This window comes from Dipodomys spectabilis, unplaced genomic scaffold, assembly GCF_019054845.1.
Source record: "Dipodomys spectabilis isolate Male_0828 unplaced genomic scaffold, ASM1905484v1 ptg000266l, whole genome shotgun sequence".
NCBI classification, from domain to species: domain Eukaryota; kingdom Metazoa; phylum Chordata; class Mammalia; order Rodentia; family Heteromyidae; genus Dipodomys; species Dipodomys spectabilis.
The window spans coordinates 6,881,675-6,902,248 of NW_024870943.1; the positions used below are offsets into that span (position 1 = coordinate 6,881,675).

A 20,574-nucleotide genomic window follows, 5' to 3' on the forward strand; every position below is an offset into this window, starting at 1 on the left:
GGCCGGAGAGAGAGAGAGAGAGAAAATAAAGAGGCTTAGCCACGCCTTCCGGAAAGGCCACTTCCGGCGGCGCTGGCCCCCGCCCGGCCACCGTAGCGCGTCGGTAGAAGAAAACGCGTACTGCGAAATCCCGTCACTTTCCGCGCCATGGGGGAGGGGGGGAGGCTCTCTCCTCACTAAATTGCTCCCCAGGAAAACGAAGCCGCCTTTTCGCGTGGGTCTCTACCCGCAGGGAGCCGGGGTTGTTGGCCCGCCGGTTCTTCGAGTGTCTTTGTTCTTGTTTGAGGTCCGTTTCCATGACTCTTGAGCCTTCCCAGCCACCGTCGCTCCGCCCACCCGCCCCGTCCAGGCCACGCCCTTCCCGCGCGCCTCGAACCTCGCCGGCGCCGTCTGCGCGTGCGCGGACAGACCGTGCTGGTTTGCAGTCTGCGCGTGCGCAGGCAGACCGTGCTGGTTTGTAGTCTCTGTGTGTCTGTGTCTCTCTGGCTCTCTCGCTCTCCCTCCCTCCCTCCCTCCCTCCCTCCCTCCCTCCCAACGCACCTAGTCACAAACTGACTTTTCTTTGTGGGTCCTGGGGCCTGAACTCTGGGCCTGGGCGCTGTCCCTCAGCTCTTCAGCTCAAGGCTAAGCGCTCTACCACTTGAGCCACAGCGCCACTTCTGGTTTTCTGGTGGTTAATTGGAAATCGAGTCTCAGAAACTTTCCTGCCCGGGCTGGCTTTGAACCGCGATCCTCAGATCTCAGCCTCCAGAGTAGCTAGGATGACGGGCGGGAGCCACCGGCGCCCGGCACAAAGTAACTCTTTGAAGCTTGCCACGGGGCCCCTACCTTGGGACGGGACCTTGTCAGACCCTTGTCAGCTAGTGGGTACCCTGGATTAATGCGCATGCGCGTTCCTGACTCCTCCCCCCCCCCTTCTTCCCCTTCTTTTTGGACTCCCAAGCTTACCTCAAAGTCCTGGACCCCGTCCGCTCCTTACATGAATTGCATTAAGTTTTCATTAGCTACTATGTATCTTCCCATGGCTGCACGCCAGGATTCCTGCGAGGATGCCAGGGAGAGAGGGATGGAGGGGTGAGCGGGGGAGGGGGGGTCTCACCTGCATTCACACCCGCCTGAGTGACCGTGAGGCCACAGCCTCTGGAGTTTCTGCCTCCTCCTCCCCCCCATAAATTAGGGATCATAATAGTGCCCGGCGCTCCTCCCCACCTCCTGCCACAAAAACAGTCAAACTCGGCCACAGTGGCTCACGCCCATCATCCCAGCTACTCAGGGGGCTGAGATCTGAGGATCGAGGTTCAAAACCAGCCCGGGGAAGAACAGTTCATGAGACTTTTATCTCCAGTTCATCAAATGCTAAAATGCCAGAAATGGTGCTGTGGCTCAAATGGTAGAGTGCTATCTTTGACCATGCCCAGGCCCTGAGTTCAAGGACCAGGACCAGCATCCTTCCCCCCTGACACACACACACAAAATAAGAGACAATTTGTTAAGCACTGCTACACACCTGTAATCTCAGTACTAGAGAGACTGAGGCAGGAGGACTATGAGTTCTAGGCCAGCCTGGACCCTGTATCAGAAATAACAGCTGGTAAACAAAATATACTTCAGCCGATGTAGCTCAGGCAATCATAGAGCATTTGTCTCCTGGCTTGCGCAAGGCTCTGGATTCCATCCTCAGCACCAAAAATGACAACAAAAATATATTTGAGGATTTAAATAAAAGAAGACAGAAAGTCCAGGCATGCAAGGTGCTGGGAAAATAAATATCCTCTAGCTTCACCTTGAGCTCCTCTGCTTTCAGCTCTATTTACAAAGTACTCCAAATTCTCTCTTAAGCCTCCTACAGTGACAGTCAGCTAGACCAAAGGCTTTGGAGAAGGTCCTGCAGGGATCCAGGTTCCCTGGCTTGTAAGTGACCATAAAGAATTCCATTCTCAGCTGGGCACAGTAACTCACTCCTGTAATCCTAGCTGCTCAGGAGATTGAGATCTGAGAATCATGGTTCAAAGCCAGCCCAGGCAGGAAAGTCCATGAGATTCTTATCTCCCATGAACCACGAGAAAACTGCAGATGAAGCTATGGCTCAAGGTGGTAGAGGGCTAACCTTGAGCATAAAAGCATAAAAACTGCTCAGGGGCAGCTCCCAGGCTCTGAGTTCAAGCCCTAGTTCAAGCACCTAAAAATAAATAAATAAATAAATAAATTCCATTCTCTTAAGGGAATTGCAGGATGCTCTGCACACTGTACCCTCCACTAGGGGGTGCCCCAACACTAATGAGTCTGGAGAGGACCTGAGCTTTAGGGTCCTGAGGAAGAAAAGATTCTGAGTCATTTGCTAAGTGTGAGGGAGGAGGTATCAGGGGCCCAGAGTCTGGGGGCCTGGATGCTGGGGTCCTGAAGGGAGTTAGGGTGTGTGTATGTGGGGAGGGGATTCTGAGAAAGGAAGGAGGAGTTTGGGAATGGCTTCCAGATTGGTTGGAAGCAGAGCTGGCCTGGGCCATGGTTTGATTTGGCTTGAATCTGTGGGAAACAAGTGGACAGAGCAAGGATTGTTCCCCCAGGATCTCCCCCCTGTCCCAGTCACCCACTAGGCTTGGCAGCTCAGTTCTTCCCAGGCCCTCCGGGCTTGGGGGCATTACCCATAGCCCTTGGCTGGGCCCCTGTTTTTCTGCTGGGTTCACAGCTGCCCAACCTCAGGACCTGGGAAAGTTGCCCCAAAAAGAAATGTTGAAAGACTGGCTGGAGGGTGGATGCCAAAGAAATGAGGACAAATGCAGCCTGTGGATCTTCAGAAAGCAACAGCCTTATTCATGGCACTTGGAAAAGGGGTGGGTACTGCCCTCGGGCCTCGGGCACACTTCACCCAGGGGCCTAGCCCTGCTCATCCACAAACCATGGAGCTTCTGCTCTTATTCATCCACCTTTTCCTTTTCCCCAGCAAAGTCCCCACTGCTAGATAGATACCGTGGTCTGTCCACCAAGCCCTCATTTCTGACCCGGGGGCCCAATAAGAGCCTCTCCACCCTCCCCCTACTTTCCAGCCACATAGCCCTCTGCAGTCCAGCCTGATCACCTATGCCTTTAAGTGACAGTTCTGGGTCTCCACCCCAACACTGCCTCTCCAGAGAGAGACAACACCCAAGACCCAAGCCAAGTACTTGCTTGAGCCTCTTTGGCTGGTAATTTTGTTGTTGAGACAGGGACTTCCTGACTCTGTGCCCCACCCCCACCCCCCACTATCCTCCAGCTCTCCACCTCCTGGGTAACTGAGATTACAGACATGCATTACCATTCTCAGATAACAACCCAAGGATCTTTTTGCTCTGTGAGGGCCTGGGATGTCTAAGGCCAACCTGGAGAGAAAGGAACACCCCACACATACCAACCCCCGACCCCCACAGGTACATGCACACACACACACACACACACACACACACACACACACACGAATTCAATAATCACAAAATCTGAACTTGTACCAGTAAGGGACATTTTGAGAGATCACATGAGGTCAGCACTAACTGTCTTTGCCCTGCTGTGTTGTATCCTCCAACCTTAGGAAGTGCTTGATAAATACATGCACTGTGAAGGCATTGTTGATAAAGATCCGCCCAGGCTTTGGCTGACAGTCTTCCTGGCTCACAGCCAGCACAGGCATTGATTTCTCAAGCTGAGTGGGAACTCATCTGCAAGCTTGCCATCTTTGTGTCACAGGACTCTGAGCAATTCACTTCCAGACCATATGTCAACCACCAGGCAGGGGCCTGGCTGGCTGTGTGGCTCAGTGATAGAGGATGGATAGCCCTAGTGCCACCAACCCATAAACAGTGCCACTCAAAGACCGGGATACTAGCTGGGCACTGGTGACTAGCTTAGTGACTTACTGAGGAGGCTGAGATCTGAAGATCGTAGTTCGATGTCAACCTAAACAGGAAAGCCTGTGAGACTTTTATCTCTAATGAACCACCAGAAAACCAGAAATGGAGCTGTGGCTCAAGGTGGTAGAGCCCTAACCTTGAGCTGAAGAGCTCAGGGACAGCTCCCAGGCCCTGAGTTCAAGCCCCACAGCTGTCAAAAGAAAAAGCCAGGCACTGGTGGCTCACACCTGTAATCCTAGCTACTCAGGAGGCTGAGATCTGAGGATCCTGGCTCAAAGCCAGTCCAGGCAAGAAAGTTCTTGAGACTCCTATCTCCAATAAACCACCAGAAAACTGGAAGTGGCACTATAGCTCAAGTGGTAGAGCGCTCACCTTGAGCTGAAGAGCTGAGGGACAGCGCCCAGGCCCAGAGTTCAAGCCCCACGACCGACAAAAAAAAAAAACAACAAATGGACCAGGCTGCTGCTGATGTCACATCTTGGGTTCAAGATGTGTGTGTGTGTGTGTGTGTGTGTGTGTGTGTGTGTGTGTGTGTGTGTGTGTGTGTGTTTTGTTGGTCATGGGGCTTGAACTCTGGGCCTGGGAGCTGTCCCTCAGCTCTTCAGCTCAAGGTAAGCACTCTACCACTTGAGCCACAGTGTCATTTCTGGTTTTCTGGTGGTTCATTGGAGATCAGAGTCTCATGAACTGTCCTGTCCGGGCTGGCTTTGAGCTGCAATCCTCAGATCTCAGCCTCTTGAGTAGCTAGGATTACAGGCGTGAGCCACCAGCGCTTGGCTTGTTTTGTTTTTGTTTTTGCCAGGCCTGAGGTTTGAACTTAGGGCCTGGACACTGTCCCTGAGCTTCTTTTTGTTCAAGGCTAGCACTCATTTGAGCCATAGCGCCACCTCCAGCTTTTTCTGTGTATGTGGTACTGAGGAATTGAACCCAGGGCTTCATGCATGCTAGGCGAGCACTCTACCACTGAGCCACCTTCCCAGCCTGGGTTTTGGGTTTTGTTTTTTTTCTTCTGTCTCTTTGGTTGGGAGAGAAGGTCTGTCTATAGTTCATCCCCTCAAGTTCCTGGATTACAGGTGTGTATCACTGAAGGATTGACCCCATCCTGTTTTCCCAGGTGCATTCAGACATCGGACAAGCCACCAAAGGTATACTCAGACAGGGCCAATGTACCTAAGCCTGCTATAAACATTCCATTGTGGGTCCAACCGAAAAGCCTCCACCTCCCTACACCTAATGGCTTTTTCCTCTGCCTCCTCGCTCAGACCTCATAAAAACCCAACTTCTGTCCCACCTTTTTTTTTGTCCTGGGGCTTGAACTCAGGGCCTGGGCACTGTCCCTGAACTTTCTTTTGCTCAAGGCTAGCATTCTACCACTTGAGCCACAGTGCCACTTCTGGCTTTTTCTGTGTGTGTGGTACTGAGGAATTGAACCCAGGGCCTCATGCATGCTAGGCAAGCACTCTACCACTGAGACACATTCCCAGTCCACCTTGGCCCACCTTTTTACACAGTCTCCAAGCCCATGGGAAGGCGTGCCCTTCGCTGTTCTATCTCAATAAACAGTCCTCAGGCTGGGAAGGTGGCTCAGTGGTAGAGCGCTTGCCTTTATGCATAAGGCCTTGGGTTCGATTCCTCAGCACCACATAAACAGAAAAGCCGGAAGTGGCGCTGTGGCTCAAATGGTCGAGCGCTAGCCTTGAACTAAAGAGCTGAGGGACAGCGCCCAGGACCAAAGTTCAGGCCCCACAACTGACAAAACAAAACAAACCCCAAAACAGTTCTTTCCTGTGGAAGATGGAGCCTGGCCAGTTTCTTTTCTTTCTCCTCCACTTTCCTAACAATCGCCCCGCGCAGCTAGTAGCATTTGTTCACATTTTCATTCCTGTGGTCCAGGTTCTAGGTAAAGGCTACAATCGTGTCAGCTGAACTCAATCTGCCCTTATACTTGGCTCTGCACCTCAGATAAAGCAGCCACCTGAAGGCATAAATGGTGTGAGGGGCTGGGAAGGTGGTTCAGTGGTAGAGTGCTTGCCTAGCATGCATGAAGCCCTGGGTTTGATTCCTCAGCACCACATACACAGAAAAAGCCGGAAGTGGTGCTGTGGCTCAAGTGGTAGAGCGCTAGCCTTGAGCAAAAGAAGCTCAGGGATAGTGCCTAGGCCCAGAGTTCAAGCCCCAGGACTGGCAAGGAAAAAAAGAAAAAGAAGAAATGGCATATGTTTTTCTTTATTTCTTCCTTCATTTGAAAGAATTCAGGCAAGTCTTGGGGAGACAACCACACAATGCGAGCCGCTGGGATGGGAAGCTCAGTACAGTCCGTGGAGGGGGTCAGAGGCGTGGGGAGGGGGCTCAGATCCCCCTCCCCCATGATGGATTTAGTCTCCCTTCAGCATGGTGAGGAGCTGGTCTGTGAAGATGCCGGCGTACGTGGTGATGGCAGCTGAGCCTTTGCTGTACATATCCCTAGGAGAAGACAGGGTCTGAGGTTGGAGGCCCGGCCTGCACCCCTGGGGACTGAGGGAGGAGGCTTGGGGTGTGGACCAGGTAAGCGTTGGAGGGCAGGTACCTGAGCTTCTCATCCACACTGGGCAGGTAAGTTTTCTCGTACAGACCCTGCGCAGCGGCCTTGGCCGTGTCCCAGTACGTGGAAAGGGATTCTTGGACCTGAACCAGTAGAGTTGGGCTGGCAAACGGCTCGGTCTGGGGCAGCAGGGCCCCCTGGGCCTCTGTGGCGAGATGAGGGGCTGATCGTTAATTGAGGGGAGCTTTAGACAGGACGGACAGGTTTATGTCACCCTGGAACCTGATCCATGGGAATGAAAAAGTGAAGAAACACTAGTTGCCGAGCAAGGTGACACACGCCTGTAATCCAGGCACTTGAGAGGATGGAGGACTGTCTGAGCTACACAGAGAGAGGTCAACTCAGAGTCCTCAGCCTCACCCCACTCCACCCGGCCCCTCCCCGCCCCACTCCACCCGGCCCCGCCCCGCCCCGCCCCGCCCCGCCCCGCCCCGACTCACCGTGTCCCAGTACTATGAGAACAAGGAACAGAGCCAGCAGGAATCGAAGGCCCATGGTGTGACACCTGGACTGCAGAGGACAGGAAGATCACCTGAGGAGCCATGGGCTGGGGTCCCGCCCCACCAAGGGAGGGGCTGTGTCCTCAGATCCCCCTCCCGTCACCCAGCCAGGATTCCCAGGGCACCAGGCCGCGCATGAGCTGTGTCTTCCTTTCTCACATTCCAGAATTCCACTCCTCTAGATTTTTTTTTTTTAAGGGGGACGAGGGATGGTGGTGGTGGTGATGATGTGGGCATTAGGCCTTGAACTCAGGGCCTGGGAACAAATCCTTTAGCTTTTTTTCTCTCAAGGCTGGCGCTCTACCACTTGAGCCACAGCACCACTCCTGTCTAGTCAATAGTTTATTTGGAGAGAAGAGTCTCATGGACTTCCCTGCTTAGGCTGGCCTCCACCCCTGATCCTCAGATCTCAGCCTCCAGAGTAGCTGGGATGACAGGCGTGAGCCTGACTTCTGCTACCATTTGGAACGCTGTGATTGCCACCTGGGCTGCTCACGGAGTGAAGGTCATTCCCAGCCCCTTCCACCCTCACTACTTCCACTCCCAGTGGGTACCACTCCTCCCCTCTCCCCCTCCCCCCTGTACACACACATGCGCACACACATCTTACCAGGCTGTGACTCTGGCAGGCCAGTGCTGTCCCCGGAGGCGAAGCAGCCAAGAGCCTTTATAGCTCTGGGGCCCCCCTCTCTCCAAGGCCACTGCCTCGCCTAGGCCAAAGTCCTGGCCAACAGTGCTGCGGAGGGTGGGGTGGGGGCAGGGGACAGGCCGGCTGGTGACGTGTCCATGAGCAGCAGGTGACATTATGGGGAGCCCGCATTGGGAGAACACACCATGACACACATAGGGCTGGTCTGGGGACTCAGGAGGAGTTGAGAACCCCGGAATTTGGTGAGGACCCACCCAGGGGACAGAGTACCCCAGCTACTGTCCAAGCCCTCCATATCCTTAAACAGGGGTCCCTTGATGTCTTTCGTTCCCCCCTTCCCTGCCTGAGTCATTTCCCCCTAGATCCCCTTCCCCGGTGTCCCCCCCGTCCAGGGCCAGGGGGTGTGAGGGGCTGGGTGGCCGCACAGAGGGACAGCAACACAAGGTTTTGGACACGGAAGACCAGCTTTATTTCCCACGTGCGGGCTGGGTGCCCGCTTCAGCTCGGCGTCCCGCACAGGAGCCGCGGGCACAGGTTGCGGGTGCGCTCCAGCAGCCTGTCCTTGGAGCTCGCCAGCCAGGCCTGAGCGCGTGGCCCCACGTCCTGCAGGTGGTCTTCGTAGTAGGTCTGCATAAAACCCCGAAGGGTGCTCGGACCCCTGTGCCAGAGGGGGCGCCAGTGAGATGCCAGCTACTTAGGGTACCGCCCAGAACGTCCATCTGGGGCCCTCAGAGCAGAGGTTCAGACCCCAGTTCCACTCTCTCAGTTCTAGGGGTCCAGACCCCAATCTCCTCTCTCAGACCCAGGGATCTAGACCCCAGCCTTCTCCCTCAGACCCAGAGCTCCAGACACCAGCCTCCTCCCTCAGACCCAGGGGTCCAGGCCCCAGCCTTCTCCCTCAAACCCAGGGATCCAAACTCCAGCCTCCTCCCTCAGAACCAGGAATCCAAACTCCAGCCTCCTCCCTCAGACCCAGGGGTCCAGGCCCCAGCCTCCTCCCTCAGACCCAGGGATCCAGACCCTAGCCTCTTCCCTCAGACCCAGGGATCCAAACCCCAGCCTCCTCCCTCAGACCTAGTGATCCAGACACCAGCCTCTTCCCTCAGACCCAGAGCTCCAGAAACCAGCCTCCTCCCTCAGACCCAGGGGTCCAGGCCCCAGCCTTCTCCCTCAGACCCAGGGGTCCAGACACCAGCCTCCTCCCTCAGACCCAGGAATCCAAACCCCAGCCTCCTCCCTCAGACCCAGGGATCTAGGCCCAGTCCTCCTCCCTCAGACCCAGGGATCTAGGCCACAGCCTCTTCCCTCAGACCCAGGAATCCTGGCCCCAGCATCCTCTCTCAGACTCTGAGCCCTGCTTCTGCTCCACAGCCCGGCACCAGCAGCGCCTCACCAGAACCACCGCCACCTGTCCTTCGTCCCGGTCACCAGCGGCTCCACCAGCTCCTTTACCCTGGTCTGCACCAGGCTCCAGCGACCCCCATCGGGCGCTGGTGGAGGGCTCGGGCTTGCGGAGGATGAGCAGGCTGAGTGGGAGAAAGCAACCTAAGGGCCAGGACCCCACCATCGCTCCCCCCCCTCCTCTCCTCACGCGGGACCTCCACCCAGAGGCCTCCAGCTCCTCCCCCAGCCCCCACTTCCCTCCTCTCCTCACGCGGGACCTCCACCCAGAGGTCTCCAGCTCCTCCCCCAGCCCCCACTTCCACTCACAAGTTGCTCCCTTCCATACAGCTTGCACACCTGAGCAGAGCCTCCGCTCCGAGTCCAGCCATTCAACAGGCACACCTGTGCATAATCCTAGCACCTCAGTGCTCCAAGACTCAGTTTCCCCTCCTGGAGAATGGGGTAGGTACCTACTTTAGCATCGTGGTGGGAATTACAATGTAGGCACATAATACAGGAGAAAGAGTGTATAGTGTGTGTGTGTGTGTGTGTGTGTGTGTGTGTATGCACACACAATGCACATGTGCATGGGCCAGTATTGGGGTTTGAATTCAAAACCTTTTATTTTTATTTTTTTGGGTCCGGTTGTGGGGCCTGAACTCTGGGCTTGGGCGCTGTCCCTTAGCTCTTCAGCTCAAGGGTAGTGCTCTACCACTTGAGCCGCAGCGCCGCTTACGGCTTTTTTTTTTTTCTGCTTATGTGGTGCTGAGGAATCGAACCCAGGGCCTCATGCATGCGAGGCAAGTGCTCTACCACTGAGCCACCTTCCCAGCCCCATGAATTCAAAACCTTTTGCTCAAGGTTAGAGCTCTACCAATCGAGCCACAGCTCCACTTGTGGTCTGTTTTGTTTTTGTTTTTTGTTGTTGTTGTTTGTTTTTGTCAGTCATGGGGCTTGACATCAGGGCCTGGGCGCTATCCCTGAGCCTTTTTGCTTAAGGTGAGTACTCTACCACTTTGAACCACAGTGCCACTTCTGTTTTTCTGCTGGTTAATTGGAAATAAGAGTCTCATGGACTTCCCTCCCTAGGCTGGCTTTGAACCATGATTCTCATACCTCATCCTTCTGAGTCACTAGGATTACAGGTGTGAGCCACTAACACTGGCTCATTATTTTCATTTTTAAGTGCCAATTCTGGGGCTTGAACTCAGAGCCCGGGAGCTCTGGGAGGTCTGAGTTCAAGGATAGATCCCTACCATTTTTGAGTTACAGGCTCATGACTGCAATCCTAGCTACTCAGGAGGCTGAGATCTGAGAATCAGGTTTCAAAGCCAGCCCAGGCAGGAAAGTCCCGGAGACTCTTATCTCCAATAAACCACTAGAAAACTGGAAGTGGCGCTGTGACTCAAGTGGTAGAGCACTTGCCTTGAGCTGAAGAGTGCAGGAATAGCGCGCAAGCCCAGAGTTCAAGCCCCACGACCAACAACAACAAAAAATTAAAGTAAAATAAATAAAATAAATAAAAATTTGGGTGACTATTTCTAAAAGGACAAGCACAAAATGTTTTTTTTTTTGGGGGGGGGGCATAGATCAGGTAGTAAAATGCCAGCAGAGCAAGTACAAGGTCCTGAGTTCAAAACCAGGTATCAAAAAAAAAAAAATGAGGCTGGGAAGGTGGCTCAGTGGTAGAGTGCTTGCCTTGCATGCATGAGGCCCTGGGTTTGATTCCTCAGCACCACATAAGCAGAAAAAGCCGGAACTGGTGCTGTGTCTCAAGTGGTAGAGTGCTAGCCTTGAGCTGAAGAGGTGAGAGACAGCACCCAGGCCCAGAGTTCAGGCCCCACGACTGGACCCAAAAAAAAAATGACTGGGAGTGTGGCTCAGTGGTAGAGTGCTTGCCTAGCATGCATGAAGCCCTGGGTTCCATTCCTCAGTACCACATACACAGAAAAAGCCAGAAGTGGTGCTGTGGCTCAAGTGGTAGAACGCTAGCCTTGAGCACAGAGATGCTCAGGGACAGCGCCTAGGCCCTGAGTTCAAGCCCCAGGACTGGCAAAAAAAAAAGAAAAGAGCTATTCACAGACACTCAAAACATGGGCAGGTGTGCACTTTGTAGGAACCTGTGCACAGTGGAGGTATCCTGCATCCTTTGCACACGCACGGACGTGCACCAAGGATCCCCGTCTTTGGCAGCAGCCCTACCCCCACCCCATTGTCCACCCTCAGCATCACACACACACACACACACACACACACACACACACGTCCACATGGGTCAAGCAGCATGGTCAACCTCCCCCCTCCCCACCGGGGTCCCCACTTGGCCCGCCACCTCCTGTTTCTCACCCAAAACCAAGGCCAGGAACAGTACACCGTAGCCCAGGATGGGCCCAGCCTGGAACCCGTGACTCAGAGGGGCCATTTCTGGAGGCTGCATCCCTCTGACCCTCTGTGCTCAGTGACCAGGCCAGCAGAGCCTGCCCCTTGGCAGGACTTCAGAGAGAAGGACCCAGGGGACAGAGGTGACCGTCAGAGGCCATGCCCGCCCCTGCTGGCCTCCTCCCGCCCACCCTCCCAGCAGCAGGATGGCCTGATGGGAAGTCAAAGGCTCTCTGCTATCCTGAACTGAACTGGATTCAAATCCTGACTCCAGGAGAAATTCTCCTCTCCAGGCAGGACAACAGCCCACCCTTGGGGGGCGGGGGTCCCGGAGAAAATAGGAAGCAGGTCGTGGGGAGCTGGCCAGCAGGCTAGACCACACATCAAGGGCTGGGTGTGTGTATTTGTTGGGAATCAGGGTCTTACTATGTCATCTAAAGCTGGCCTCAGACTTTAGATCCTCCTGCCTCAGCCTCTAGAAGACTAGGCAGGCAGGCAAACAAGAACCGCCATACTCAACTCCTATAGTTACCTTTTTTTATTTCTAAGATCTTTTAGCTACTGGGCTTGAGGACTGGCCATAGGGCAAAGCCTAAACAAAGGTGGATGGAAGAGGTCGTAACACTGAGTCAGGTGACCCAGCCATTTCGACCCCTGTTGGAATCCAGTATACACATGTGCTCCCTGTCCTTGGTTTTCTTTTTATTTTCCCTCTCCCGCCCCCCACCCCCTCTCTTGTCCTGGGGTTTGAACTCTGGGCACTGTCCCTGGGCTTCTTTTGCTCAAGGCTAGCACTCTACTTAAGCCACAGCACCACTTCTGGCTTTTTCCGTGTATGTGGTACTGAGGAATCGAACCCAGAGCTTCATGCATGCTAGGCAAACACTCGACCACTAAGCTACCTTCCCAGCCCTTGGCTTTTTTCTTTCTTTTTTGGTCCATCCTGGGGCTCAAACTCTGGGCTTGAGTATGGTTCCTGAGCTCCTTCCTGAGTTCCTTTTTTTGCTCAAGACTAGCACTCTACCACTTTAACCACAGCTCTACTTCCAGCTTTTTTCTGTGATTAATTGAAGAGAGTCTCATGGACTTTCCTGCCCAGGCTGGTTTTGAACTGTGATCCTCAAATCTTAGCCTCCTGAGTAGTTAGGATTAGGTGTGAGCCACCTGCACCTGGTTCATTTTTTTCTTTTCCTCCATCCCTTTGGCTCCCTGCTTTGCTTTCTTGCTTCTTTTCTTGGTGGTACAGGGGTTTGTTTGTACAGGTCTTGAGGCTTGAACTCTGGGCCTGGGCGTTGTCCCTCAGCTCTTCAGCTCAAGGCTAGCACTCTACCACTTGAGCCATAGCGCCAATTCCAGCTTTTTCTGCTTATGGGATGCTGAGGAATCGAACCCAGGACCTCATGTATGCAAGGCAAGCACTCTACCACTGAGCCACCTTCCCAGCCCCTTCTATGAGACTCTTATCTCCAATAAAGCATCAGAAAAACAGAAGTCGGGCTGTGAGTGTTAGCCTTGAGGAAAGGCACTTAGGGACAGTGTCTAGGCCCTGAGTTGAAGCCCTATGACCCGCAAGAAAAGGAAGGAAGGAAGGGAGGGAGGGAGGGAGGGAGGGAGGGAGGGAGGGAGGGCTGGTCTGAAAGAGATCTCTGCTCTCCATACTCCCTACCCCAGCACTAAGGTCAGCCGGCAGGGGGTACAGTGGGGTGCTGGGTGTTTGCAGTCTGCAATGTTTGCTGTTCCTGGGGCTAAGAACAGGCTGAAGGTCGCTCAGGGTGGTCAGGGAGGAAAACAGCTATGGAGGATGGGAGCAGGGACGTGGGGGAGGGAAGTGGGGTCAGGACCAGGACACCCCTGAGACCAGAGGCTCTGTATCCTGCAAGTCATCAGGCCCCCCCTCCTCTAACCCCCAGGGTGCTTGTTCTAGGGCTCCCCATCAACCCTGAGTTCCCATGTCCTGGTGAGAGTCTCTGGCTGCTCAAGGCAGCGAAATCAGGGTGAAAAATGACTTTGAAATATCCCCCCCCCCCCCGGCCCCTACTTTTGCCTTCTACTCTCTTCCTGAGAGAGATGCTCCCATTCTAGAAAATTCACCCCTTTGGGGTTGAGGCTGTGGGTCATGGTGGATCTAGTGCCTGGCGTGCTAGCAGGGCTTGGATTCCACCCAAAGTGCTGCAAATAAATAAATAACAGGAAGTATACAATGAGATTTATTTTTTAGCTGATTCTCCAGTTTGCACAATCACATCCACATTCCAGCACAATTTCATCATCTCCTAAAACAACCCACCCGCATGCTTGATTTGAGGTGTCTGGCCTTGCTTTCTGATGGTATGGCTGGACTTGCGAGATCCTGAACATTTCTCACAAATGGAATCTTCTCCCGGGCAGGGTGGCTCATGCCTGTCATCCTAGCTACTCAAGAGGCTGAGATCTGAGGATCACAGTTCAAAGCCAGCCTGAGCAGGAAAGTCCCTTGAGACTCTCATGTCCAATGAACCACTCAAAACCCATTAGTGGTCAAGTTGGGAATGTGGCTTAGTGGTAGAGTGCTTGCCTAACACGCATGAAGTCCCAGGTTTGATTCCTCCGCACCACATACACAGAAAAAGCCAGCAGTGGTGCTGTGGCTCAAGTGGTAGAGTGCTAGTCTTGAGCAAAAGCAGTTCAGGGACAGAGCCCAGGCCCTGAGTTCAAGCCCCAGGACTAACAAAAGATAAACAAAAACAAGGGGCTGGGAAGGTGGCTCAGTGGTAGAGTGCTTGCCTTGCATGCATGAGGCCCTGGGTTCGATTCCTCAGTACCACATAAGCAGAAAAAGCCAGAAGTGGCACTGTGGCTCAAGTGGTAGAGTGCTAGCCTTGAGCTGAAGAGCTGAGGGGACAGCGCCCAGGCCCTGAGTTCAAGCCCCATGACCAACAAAAACAAAAAAAAACAGTTTCTTTGGCTTATCTATCTCTGCCCAGTGGGTCCAGATATCATTTATTATGATTATTATATTGAGTATATGTGCTGGAACTGGGGCTTGAACTCAGGGCCTTGTTCTGCTACTTGTTTTTCTCATTCAAGGCTGGCCTCTCTAGGATGTGAACTATATTTCTACTTTCAGCTTTTTGCTGATTAATTGGAGATTAGAGTCTCTAGGATTTCTCTGTCCTGGCTTCGAACAGGGATCCTCAGATCTCAGCCTGCTGGGTAGCTTGGATTATAGGCGTGAGCTACTAGACCCAGCTCCATCTCAAAGAAGCCTTTGTGAAGATTCTCTGGAGATCCTCAGGGCCCCTCTCTCCTGCTGCCTCCCCTGCCCAGCCTCCCCACCCCCAGCCCCACAGTAAGGAAACACTCAGGGAGGGTTCTCTGAAGGATTTTTATTAATGGGCTGGGGTTGGGGGCAGCTGGAGCACCCCGTGCGCTCAGTTGTCAGGCCCAGCCCTCCTATGTGCTCAGGAGAAAGCGCCTCTGATCTTTTCTTTTGCCTTGTCCCATTTCTCTGAAATCCAGGACCTATGGAGAGAGATGGAGGGGGTCCCTGCTGTGGCCAACCCCCCCCCCTCCCCCCAGGACATTCAAATCCTATCCTCTTCCTGGATCTCCAGGCTTGGCTTCTGCCTAACTTTCACCTTGAAGTCAAAAGAGCTTCGTCCTGGCCTCCTGTGTTCCCCCACACCCCCCCTCTCTTTCTCTTTCTGTGTTGTTGTTTTTCCAGTCCTGGGGCTTGAACTCAGGGCCTGGGCGCTGTCCCTGAGCTCTTTTGCTCAAGGCTAGTGCTCTACCACTGGAGCCACAGTGTCACTTCTAGTTTTCTGGTGCTTCATTGGAGATAAGAGTCTGGACTCCACCAGTGCCCGTCTCAAAAAGTTGTTTTTGTTTTTACAAGTGTATTCTCTACTCGTCAAAGGGAGTGAAAGCTGGCCACTTGACCTGCTGGGCATTTATAAGTGCTCCTTCCTTCCCTTCAGTGGCGAGGAAACTGAGGCTCATGGTGATGCCCCTCTCTCACTACCACAGAGAGGCTGGGCATGGTAGCGCCCACCTGTAATCTCAGTACTCAGAAGATAAAGGCAGGAGGAAGGAGAGAGTTGGAGGGCAAAAATCAAATAACACCAAATCCACCCACAGGGACTAGAGGGTCTACCACAGCCTGTGGACTCCAAAGCTAGGGTGCTGTGGAGAGCCGTCTCTCCCAGGAAGCAAAGACAGGAGTTAGGGAGCCTGGGAGGGTCCTAACCGTGTCTTGGCAAGAAATTCGCTGTTTTTGATCCGGTCGATGGTTGTGCGGGTCTTGTTTTCCAGAGTATTTCCAATCTCCTTCACTTTCTCCAAAGTGCTGGAGAAGTCTGGGGCTGCCTGCGCTGGGGCAGGCCCTGCTCAGAAGGGAAATGAGAAAGGAATGTTAGAGGTGGCATGGGAGAGTGGCTGCCTAGCAAATGCACGGTTCTGAGTTCAAATCTCCGTACTGCCAAAGGGGGAATAAAAGCACTTGGGAGAATCCCTTAGGATGGGATTCAAGGGAGTGATTAAGTTCGTCTTCCCTCCCTCCCCCCCTCCCTCCCTCCTTTCTTTCTTTCTTTCTTTCTTTCTTTCTTTCTTTCTTTCTTTCTTTCTTTCTTTCTTTCTTTCTTTCTTTCTTTCTTTCTCTCTTTCTTTCTTTCTTTCTTGTCCTGGGGCTTGAACTCAGGGCCTGGGCACTGCCCCTGAACTTCTTTTGATCAAGGCTAGCCCTCCACCACTTGAGCCACAACACCACTTCTAGCTTTGTCTGAGTAGTTCATTGGAGATAAGAGTCTCACAGACTTTCTTGCCCAGGCTGGCTTCAAATTGTGATTCTCAAGGGGCTGGGAAGGTGGTTCAGTGGTAGAGCGCTTGCCTTGCATGTATGAAGCCCTGGGTTTGATTCCTCAGCACCACATAAGCAAAAAGAAAAAAGCCGGAAGTGGCGCTATGGCTCAAGTGGTAGAGTGCTAGCCTTGAGCTGAAGAGCTGAGGGACAGTGCCCAGGCCCAGAGTTCAGGCCCCACGACTGGACCCCCCCCAAAAAAAACAAAAATCCAATTGTGATCCTCAGATCTCAGCCTCGTGAGTAGGTAGGATGACAGGCGTGAGCCATGCTGCCTGATCAAGTCTTTCAATGTGATTCTTGCCCAGCACTGATGGTGCACACATGTCATCTTAGCTGTATCCTAGGATGAGGTCTGAGGATTGGGGTTTGAAGCTAACCTGGGGAAGGAAAGTCTATGAGATTCTTTATCTCCAATTAACCATAGCAAAAAAAAAAGCCAGGGGGCTGGGAAAGTGGCTCAAGTGGTAGAGTGCTCGCCTTGAGCTAAAGCTCAGTGACAATGCCTAGGCCCCAAGTTCAAGTACTATGACTGACAGAAAATAAAGATAGATAGATAAATAAATACAACCTGCTCAGTGCTCACGCCTATCATCCCAGCTACTCAAGAGGCTGAGAGCTGACGATTACAGTTCAAAACCATCCAGGCAGAACAGTCCACGAGACTCTATCTCAATAAACTACTCAGACAAAGCTAGAAGTAGAGCTGTAGCTCAAATGGCAGAGTTCTAGCCTTGAGCAAAAGAAGCTCGAGGACAGCGCACAGGCCCTGAGTTCAAGCCCCTGGACCAGCACAACCCCCCCCCCCAACAAACCACAATTCATGGGGGGTGGTCACAATGTTAGAATGGGGGTAACTGGCATGAGACTCAATACTGGTTCTCCTCCCCACCCAGCCCCTGTCAAGTTTGGAAAAGCCTAACAGCCAATCCCAAAAAAGCATGCGCTCTACATCATCTGTTGCTAGGACTCCCTGGACAGATTTACTGCCAACTGGACCAATATGATTAAACCTTGACCTCTATGTGAGGCCTGGGGGAGGGGGGCAATCAGAGGGCACAGAGGAGACCTCCCAGCTCTCAAGGCCCTTCTGTAAGTCCGGACTTGGGGCTCAAACCCTCCCCACCCCCTGCCAGCCAGCCCTCCTACACCTGAGTTACCTTCCAAGGCCACACACAGGGCCACCAGCAGGACCGGAAGCGACAGGTAGAGCCTCATGGTGGCTGGAAGGGCTCCCTGGAGACAAGACAGGGCAGAGGAGGCGGCCGGGACCTCATCCCTCCCCACCTCCCCACTCCCATTCTTTAGCCGGGGGGGGGGGGGGGGGGGGGGGGGGCTCCACCAACCTTGATCTGCTGGGCAGTCAAGCAGGACAACTTTAAGACAGGTGGAGTGGAAGGTCCCGGATGCCCCAACCTTTATTAGTGTGGGGAGGGGAGGGGGCGGGGCAGCAGGATCTCTCTCTCTCTCTCTCTGCCCCTCCCTCCCCCTTGCAATCGTGACCACCCACTTTTCCCCCTCCCCCCCCCTCTGCCTCAGAAGTCCTGCACCTCCACACTTCCCTGACCACAGACAAAGGCGGGAGGGGTGACTCAGCCTGCCTGTCACCCCCTGTCTTCTTTGAGGGGACAACATTCAACCCTGTCTCTGTGGCATTCCCCGTCTTTAGGGAGGGTCTCAGGATCAGCCCTCCCCCTCCCCCTCACACTGTGTCCCCTGGTGGCGCCCACCCCCCATCCCTCCTGGGCTTCAGTTCTGCTCATGTGATTCACCCCGAATCCACTCAGATTTTTCTTTCCCACTGGTCCAGATTGCCTTGATGTTCTGGGGGGGCCCGGTTGGGGGGAGACACAGAGAAATCTTAGCTTTATGTTCCCATCTTCCTTTTTTTTGGGGGGGGGAGTCTCCATTCCTCTAAGGAAGGGAAACTCTGCTGCCGCAAACAAAGTCCCCCCCCATCTCCTAGGCCCCTCCTGGCTCCAAGCCTCCCCCCCCCCCATGAACATATTCTCTCCCGCCTCCCCGGCTGCCGTCCAAAGCGCCCCCCCACCCCCGCTTCCCCTAGGCTGCTTTGACCGCTAGTGATCCCTGGTAGCTGGCGGGGGCGGGGGTGGGGAGGAGGGGGGGCAGGAGGGTGGCAGGGGGCCCAGGCTGGCCTGGCTCAGCCACAACCACGTGTCAGCGCCGGGGGCCAGGCACGTGGTTATGCAAGGGGTCACACAGATGACTGCCTGCGACCCTGACAGGATTTCGACATCCCAGTTTCTGCAGGGGTGGGGTGGGGAGAGGCTGACCCCCCCCCCTTCCTGCTTCTGTGGCTGAGCCCCGTGCCCTGAGCTGCCCAGACACTTACACACACACATACACCTACCCCCATACATTGTCTGCCCTCATGTCCAGCCCCACAGAGGAAACCATCACTGAGGTTTGCATAGCACAGTGTTGGTGTGTGTGGGGAAACTGAGGCAGAGCTGTGCACGTGCAATGATCTAGTGAAAGGGGAGAGCTTCTGACACTCTCCTCTAGATTCTTCCCACTCTTCAGCCAGGCTCCCACTGCCCTACAAGATCTCTGGGTCTGAGTGAGGCTCAGGGCTTAGGTCTTCCATCCTGGGGATTCAATAGTAAGCCCTTACAGGGCATGGTGGCACCTGCCTAGAATCCCAGCGGGAGGACTAACTTGGAAGTCAGTTTGGGCTGAAGGAGACCTCCCTCCCTCAAAAAACAAAGATGACTCGTTCTTTAGTGGCAGACACAACTGCTGCCTTCTCCCATTAACAGCTGGGGAAACTGAGGCTCTGAGAGGCAAGTCCCTGGGTTGACCCTCCCCACCCCCTTCTTCCCTTGGAAAGGCCCCATAGTAAGTGTGGGAGAGGAGTTGGCCCGGCCTCCAGATGGGCATCTAGAGCTGTCTGCGCCAGGGAAAGTTCTGGACTCAGGGTGTGCCAAGCCAGCAGGGGCCTGGAGAGGAGGAAGCCTGGCCCAGGATTCGCAGCTCAAGCCCTGGCCTGCCTGCAAGTGGGAACCCGGCTTTGGGTCCTGAGAACTGAGGGGGTGGCAGGCGGCTCCCCGACCTTCCTTCTTGTTCTCGGCTCTGCCAGCCCCAACTGGCCTGGTGACGGATATGGGGTGCCTCGTCCTGGCCTCCCCAGCCTGCACTCAGGCCTCAAAGGTTTATTCGGAAGGACAGGAGGGGGAGAATCTCCGGACAGGGGGAGCGCAGGCAGGGGAGGCAGGAATAATAGATAATAGCTAGAGGAAGAAAATCAAAAATCAGATAAGACATAGGGAGAGAGGGAGGGAAGGGAGAGGCGGAGAAGATAAGAAAACCAGTCTCAGCCAGATGCCAGTGGCTCATGCCTGTAACCCCAACTACTCAAGCGGCTGCAATCTGAGGATGGCAGTTCAAAGCCAGTCTGGGGAGGAACGTCTGTGAGACTCTTATCTCTAGTGAACCACCAGAAAACCGGACGTGGTGCTGTGGCTCAAGTGGTAGAGTGCTAGTTTTGAGAGGAAAAAAAAAAAATAGAGACAAGCCGGGTGCTGTGGCTGACGCCTGTAATCCTAGCAACTCAGGAGGCTGAGATCTGAGGATCACGGTTCAAAGCCAGCCTGGGCAAGAAAGTCTGTGAGTCTCTTATCTCCAGTAAATTAACAGAAAATCGGAAGTGGTGCTGTGGCTCAAGTGTCTGGACTACATAGTGAGACTGTCTCAAAAAAAGGGGAACCAGCGGGGCGCCGGTGGCTCATGCCTGTAATCCTAGCTACTCAGGAGGCCGAGAGCTGAGGATCACGGTTCAAAGCCAGCCCCTGCAGGAAAGTCCATGAGACTCTTATCTCCAATAAACCTCCAGAAAACGGGAAGTGGCGCTGTGGTTCAAGTGGTAGAGCGCTCGCCTCGAGCTGAAGAGCTGAGGGACAGCGCCCAGGCCCAGAGTTCAAGTTCCATGACCGACAAAAAATAAAAAATAAAATAAGGTATAAAGAAGGGAATCAGGAGCCCAGCAAAGTTCGGTTTTGCCCTCAGGGTTAAGGGCTTTCGGTAACTTTGGTCTGTGGGTTCTGGGTGGCACCCACAGACAAAAGGGAATCAGTGATGAGATGAAAGGAAGTGGAGGCCAAAATGAAGCCGGGGGTGGGGTGGGGGGGTGGGGACCTCGAACTTGTCAGTGGACAGAGAGGTTCCAAGAACTGAGTGTGGTTTTTGTTCCTGTGGGTGTGCCAGTACAGCAGTTGAATTTACAGACTTGTCCTGCTGGGTCTGACTTTGAACCATCATCCTTAGATCTCAGCCTCCTGAGTACTGACTACAGGGCAGTCACACACACACACACACACACACACACACACACACACACACACACACAC

General features: G+C 54.0%; 3 protein-coding genes across 4 annotated transcripts; all 3 read right to left on the minus strand.

Annotated features, from left to right (window-relative positions):
- Positions 1–6,208: 6,208 nt before the first annotated feature.
- Apoc2 (apolipoprotein C2) lies at positions 6,209–7,677 on the minus strand. Its single transcript, XM_042700556.1, has 4 exons — positions 7,573–7,677; positions 6,903–6,975; positions 6,448–6,607; positions 6,209–6,344 (listed from the first exon to the last, which is right to left on the minus strand). The coding sequence occupies exons 2-4, from the start codon at positions 6,955–6,957 to the stop codon at positions 6,257–6,259; spliced, it is 303 nt and encodes a 100-aa protein (XP_042556490.1). The 5' UTR covers positions 6,958–6,975; positions 7,573–7,677; the 3' UTR covers positions 6,209–6,256.
- A 432-nt stretch (positions 7,678–8,109) lies between these two features.
- On the minus strand, positions 8,110–11,431 carry Apoc4 (apolipoprotein C4). Its single transcript, XM_042700233.1, has 4 exons — positions 11,341–11,431; positions 9,352–9,444; positions 9,005–9,137; positions 8,110–8,269 (listed from the first exon to the last, which is right to left on the minus strand). The coding sequence occupies exons 1-4, from the start codon at positions 11,429–11,431 to the stop codon at positions 8,110–8,112; spliced, it is 477 nt and encodes a 158-aa protein (XP_042556167.1).
- Positions 11,432–14,723: 3,292 nt separating this feature from the next.
- On the minus strand, positions 14,724–17,647 carry Apoc1 (apolipoprotein C1). 2 transcript variants are annotated; one of them, XM_042700309.1, is made up of 4 exons: positions 17,554–17,647; positions 17,368–17,443; positions 15,599–15,734; positions 14,724–14,874 (listed from the first exon to the last, which is right to left on the minus strand). In XM_042700309.1, exons 2-4 carry the CDS (start codon positions 17,423–17,425, stop codon positions 14,814–14,816), a joined length of 255 nt encoding a protein of 84 aa, XP_042556243.1. In that variant the 5' UTR covers positions 17,426–17,443; positions 17,554–17,647; the 3' UTR covers positions 14,724–14,813. The 2 variants fall into 2 exon arrangements, with proteins under 2 accessions (XP_042556243.1, XP_042556244.1); XM_042700310.1 differs by lacking the exon at positions 17,554–17,647 and having other exon boundaries at positions 17,368–17,464.
- Positions 17,648–20,574: the final 2,927 nt, after the last annotated feature.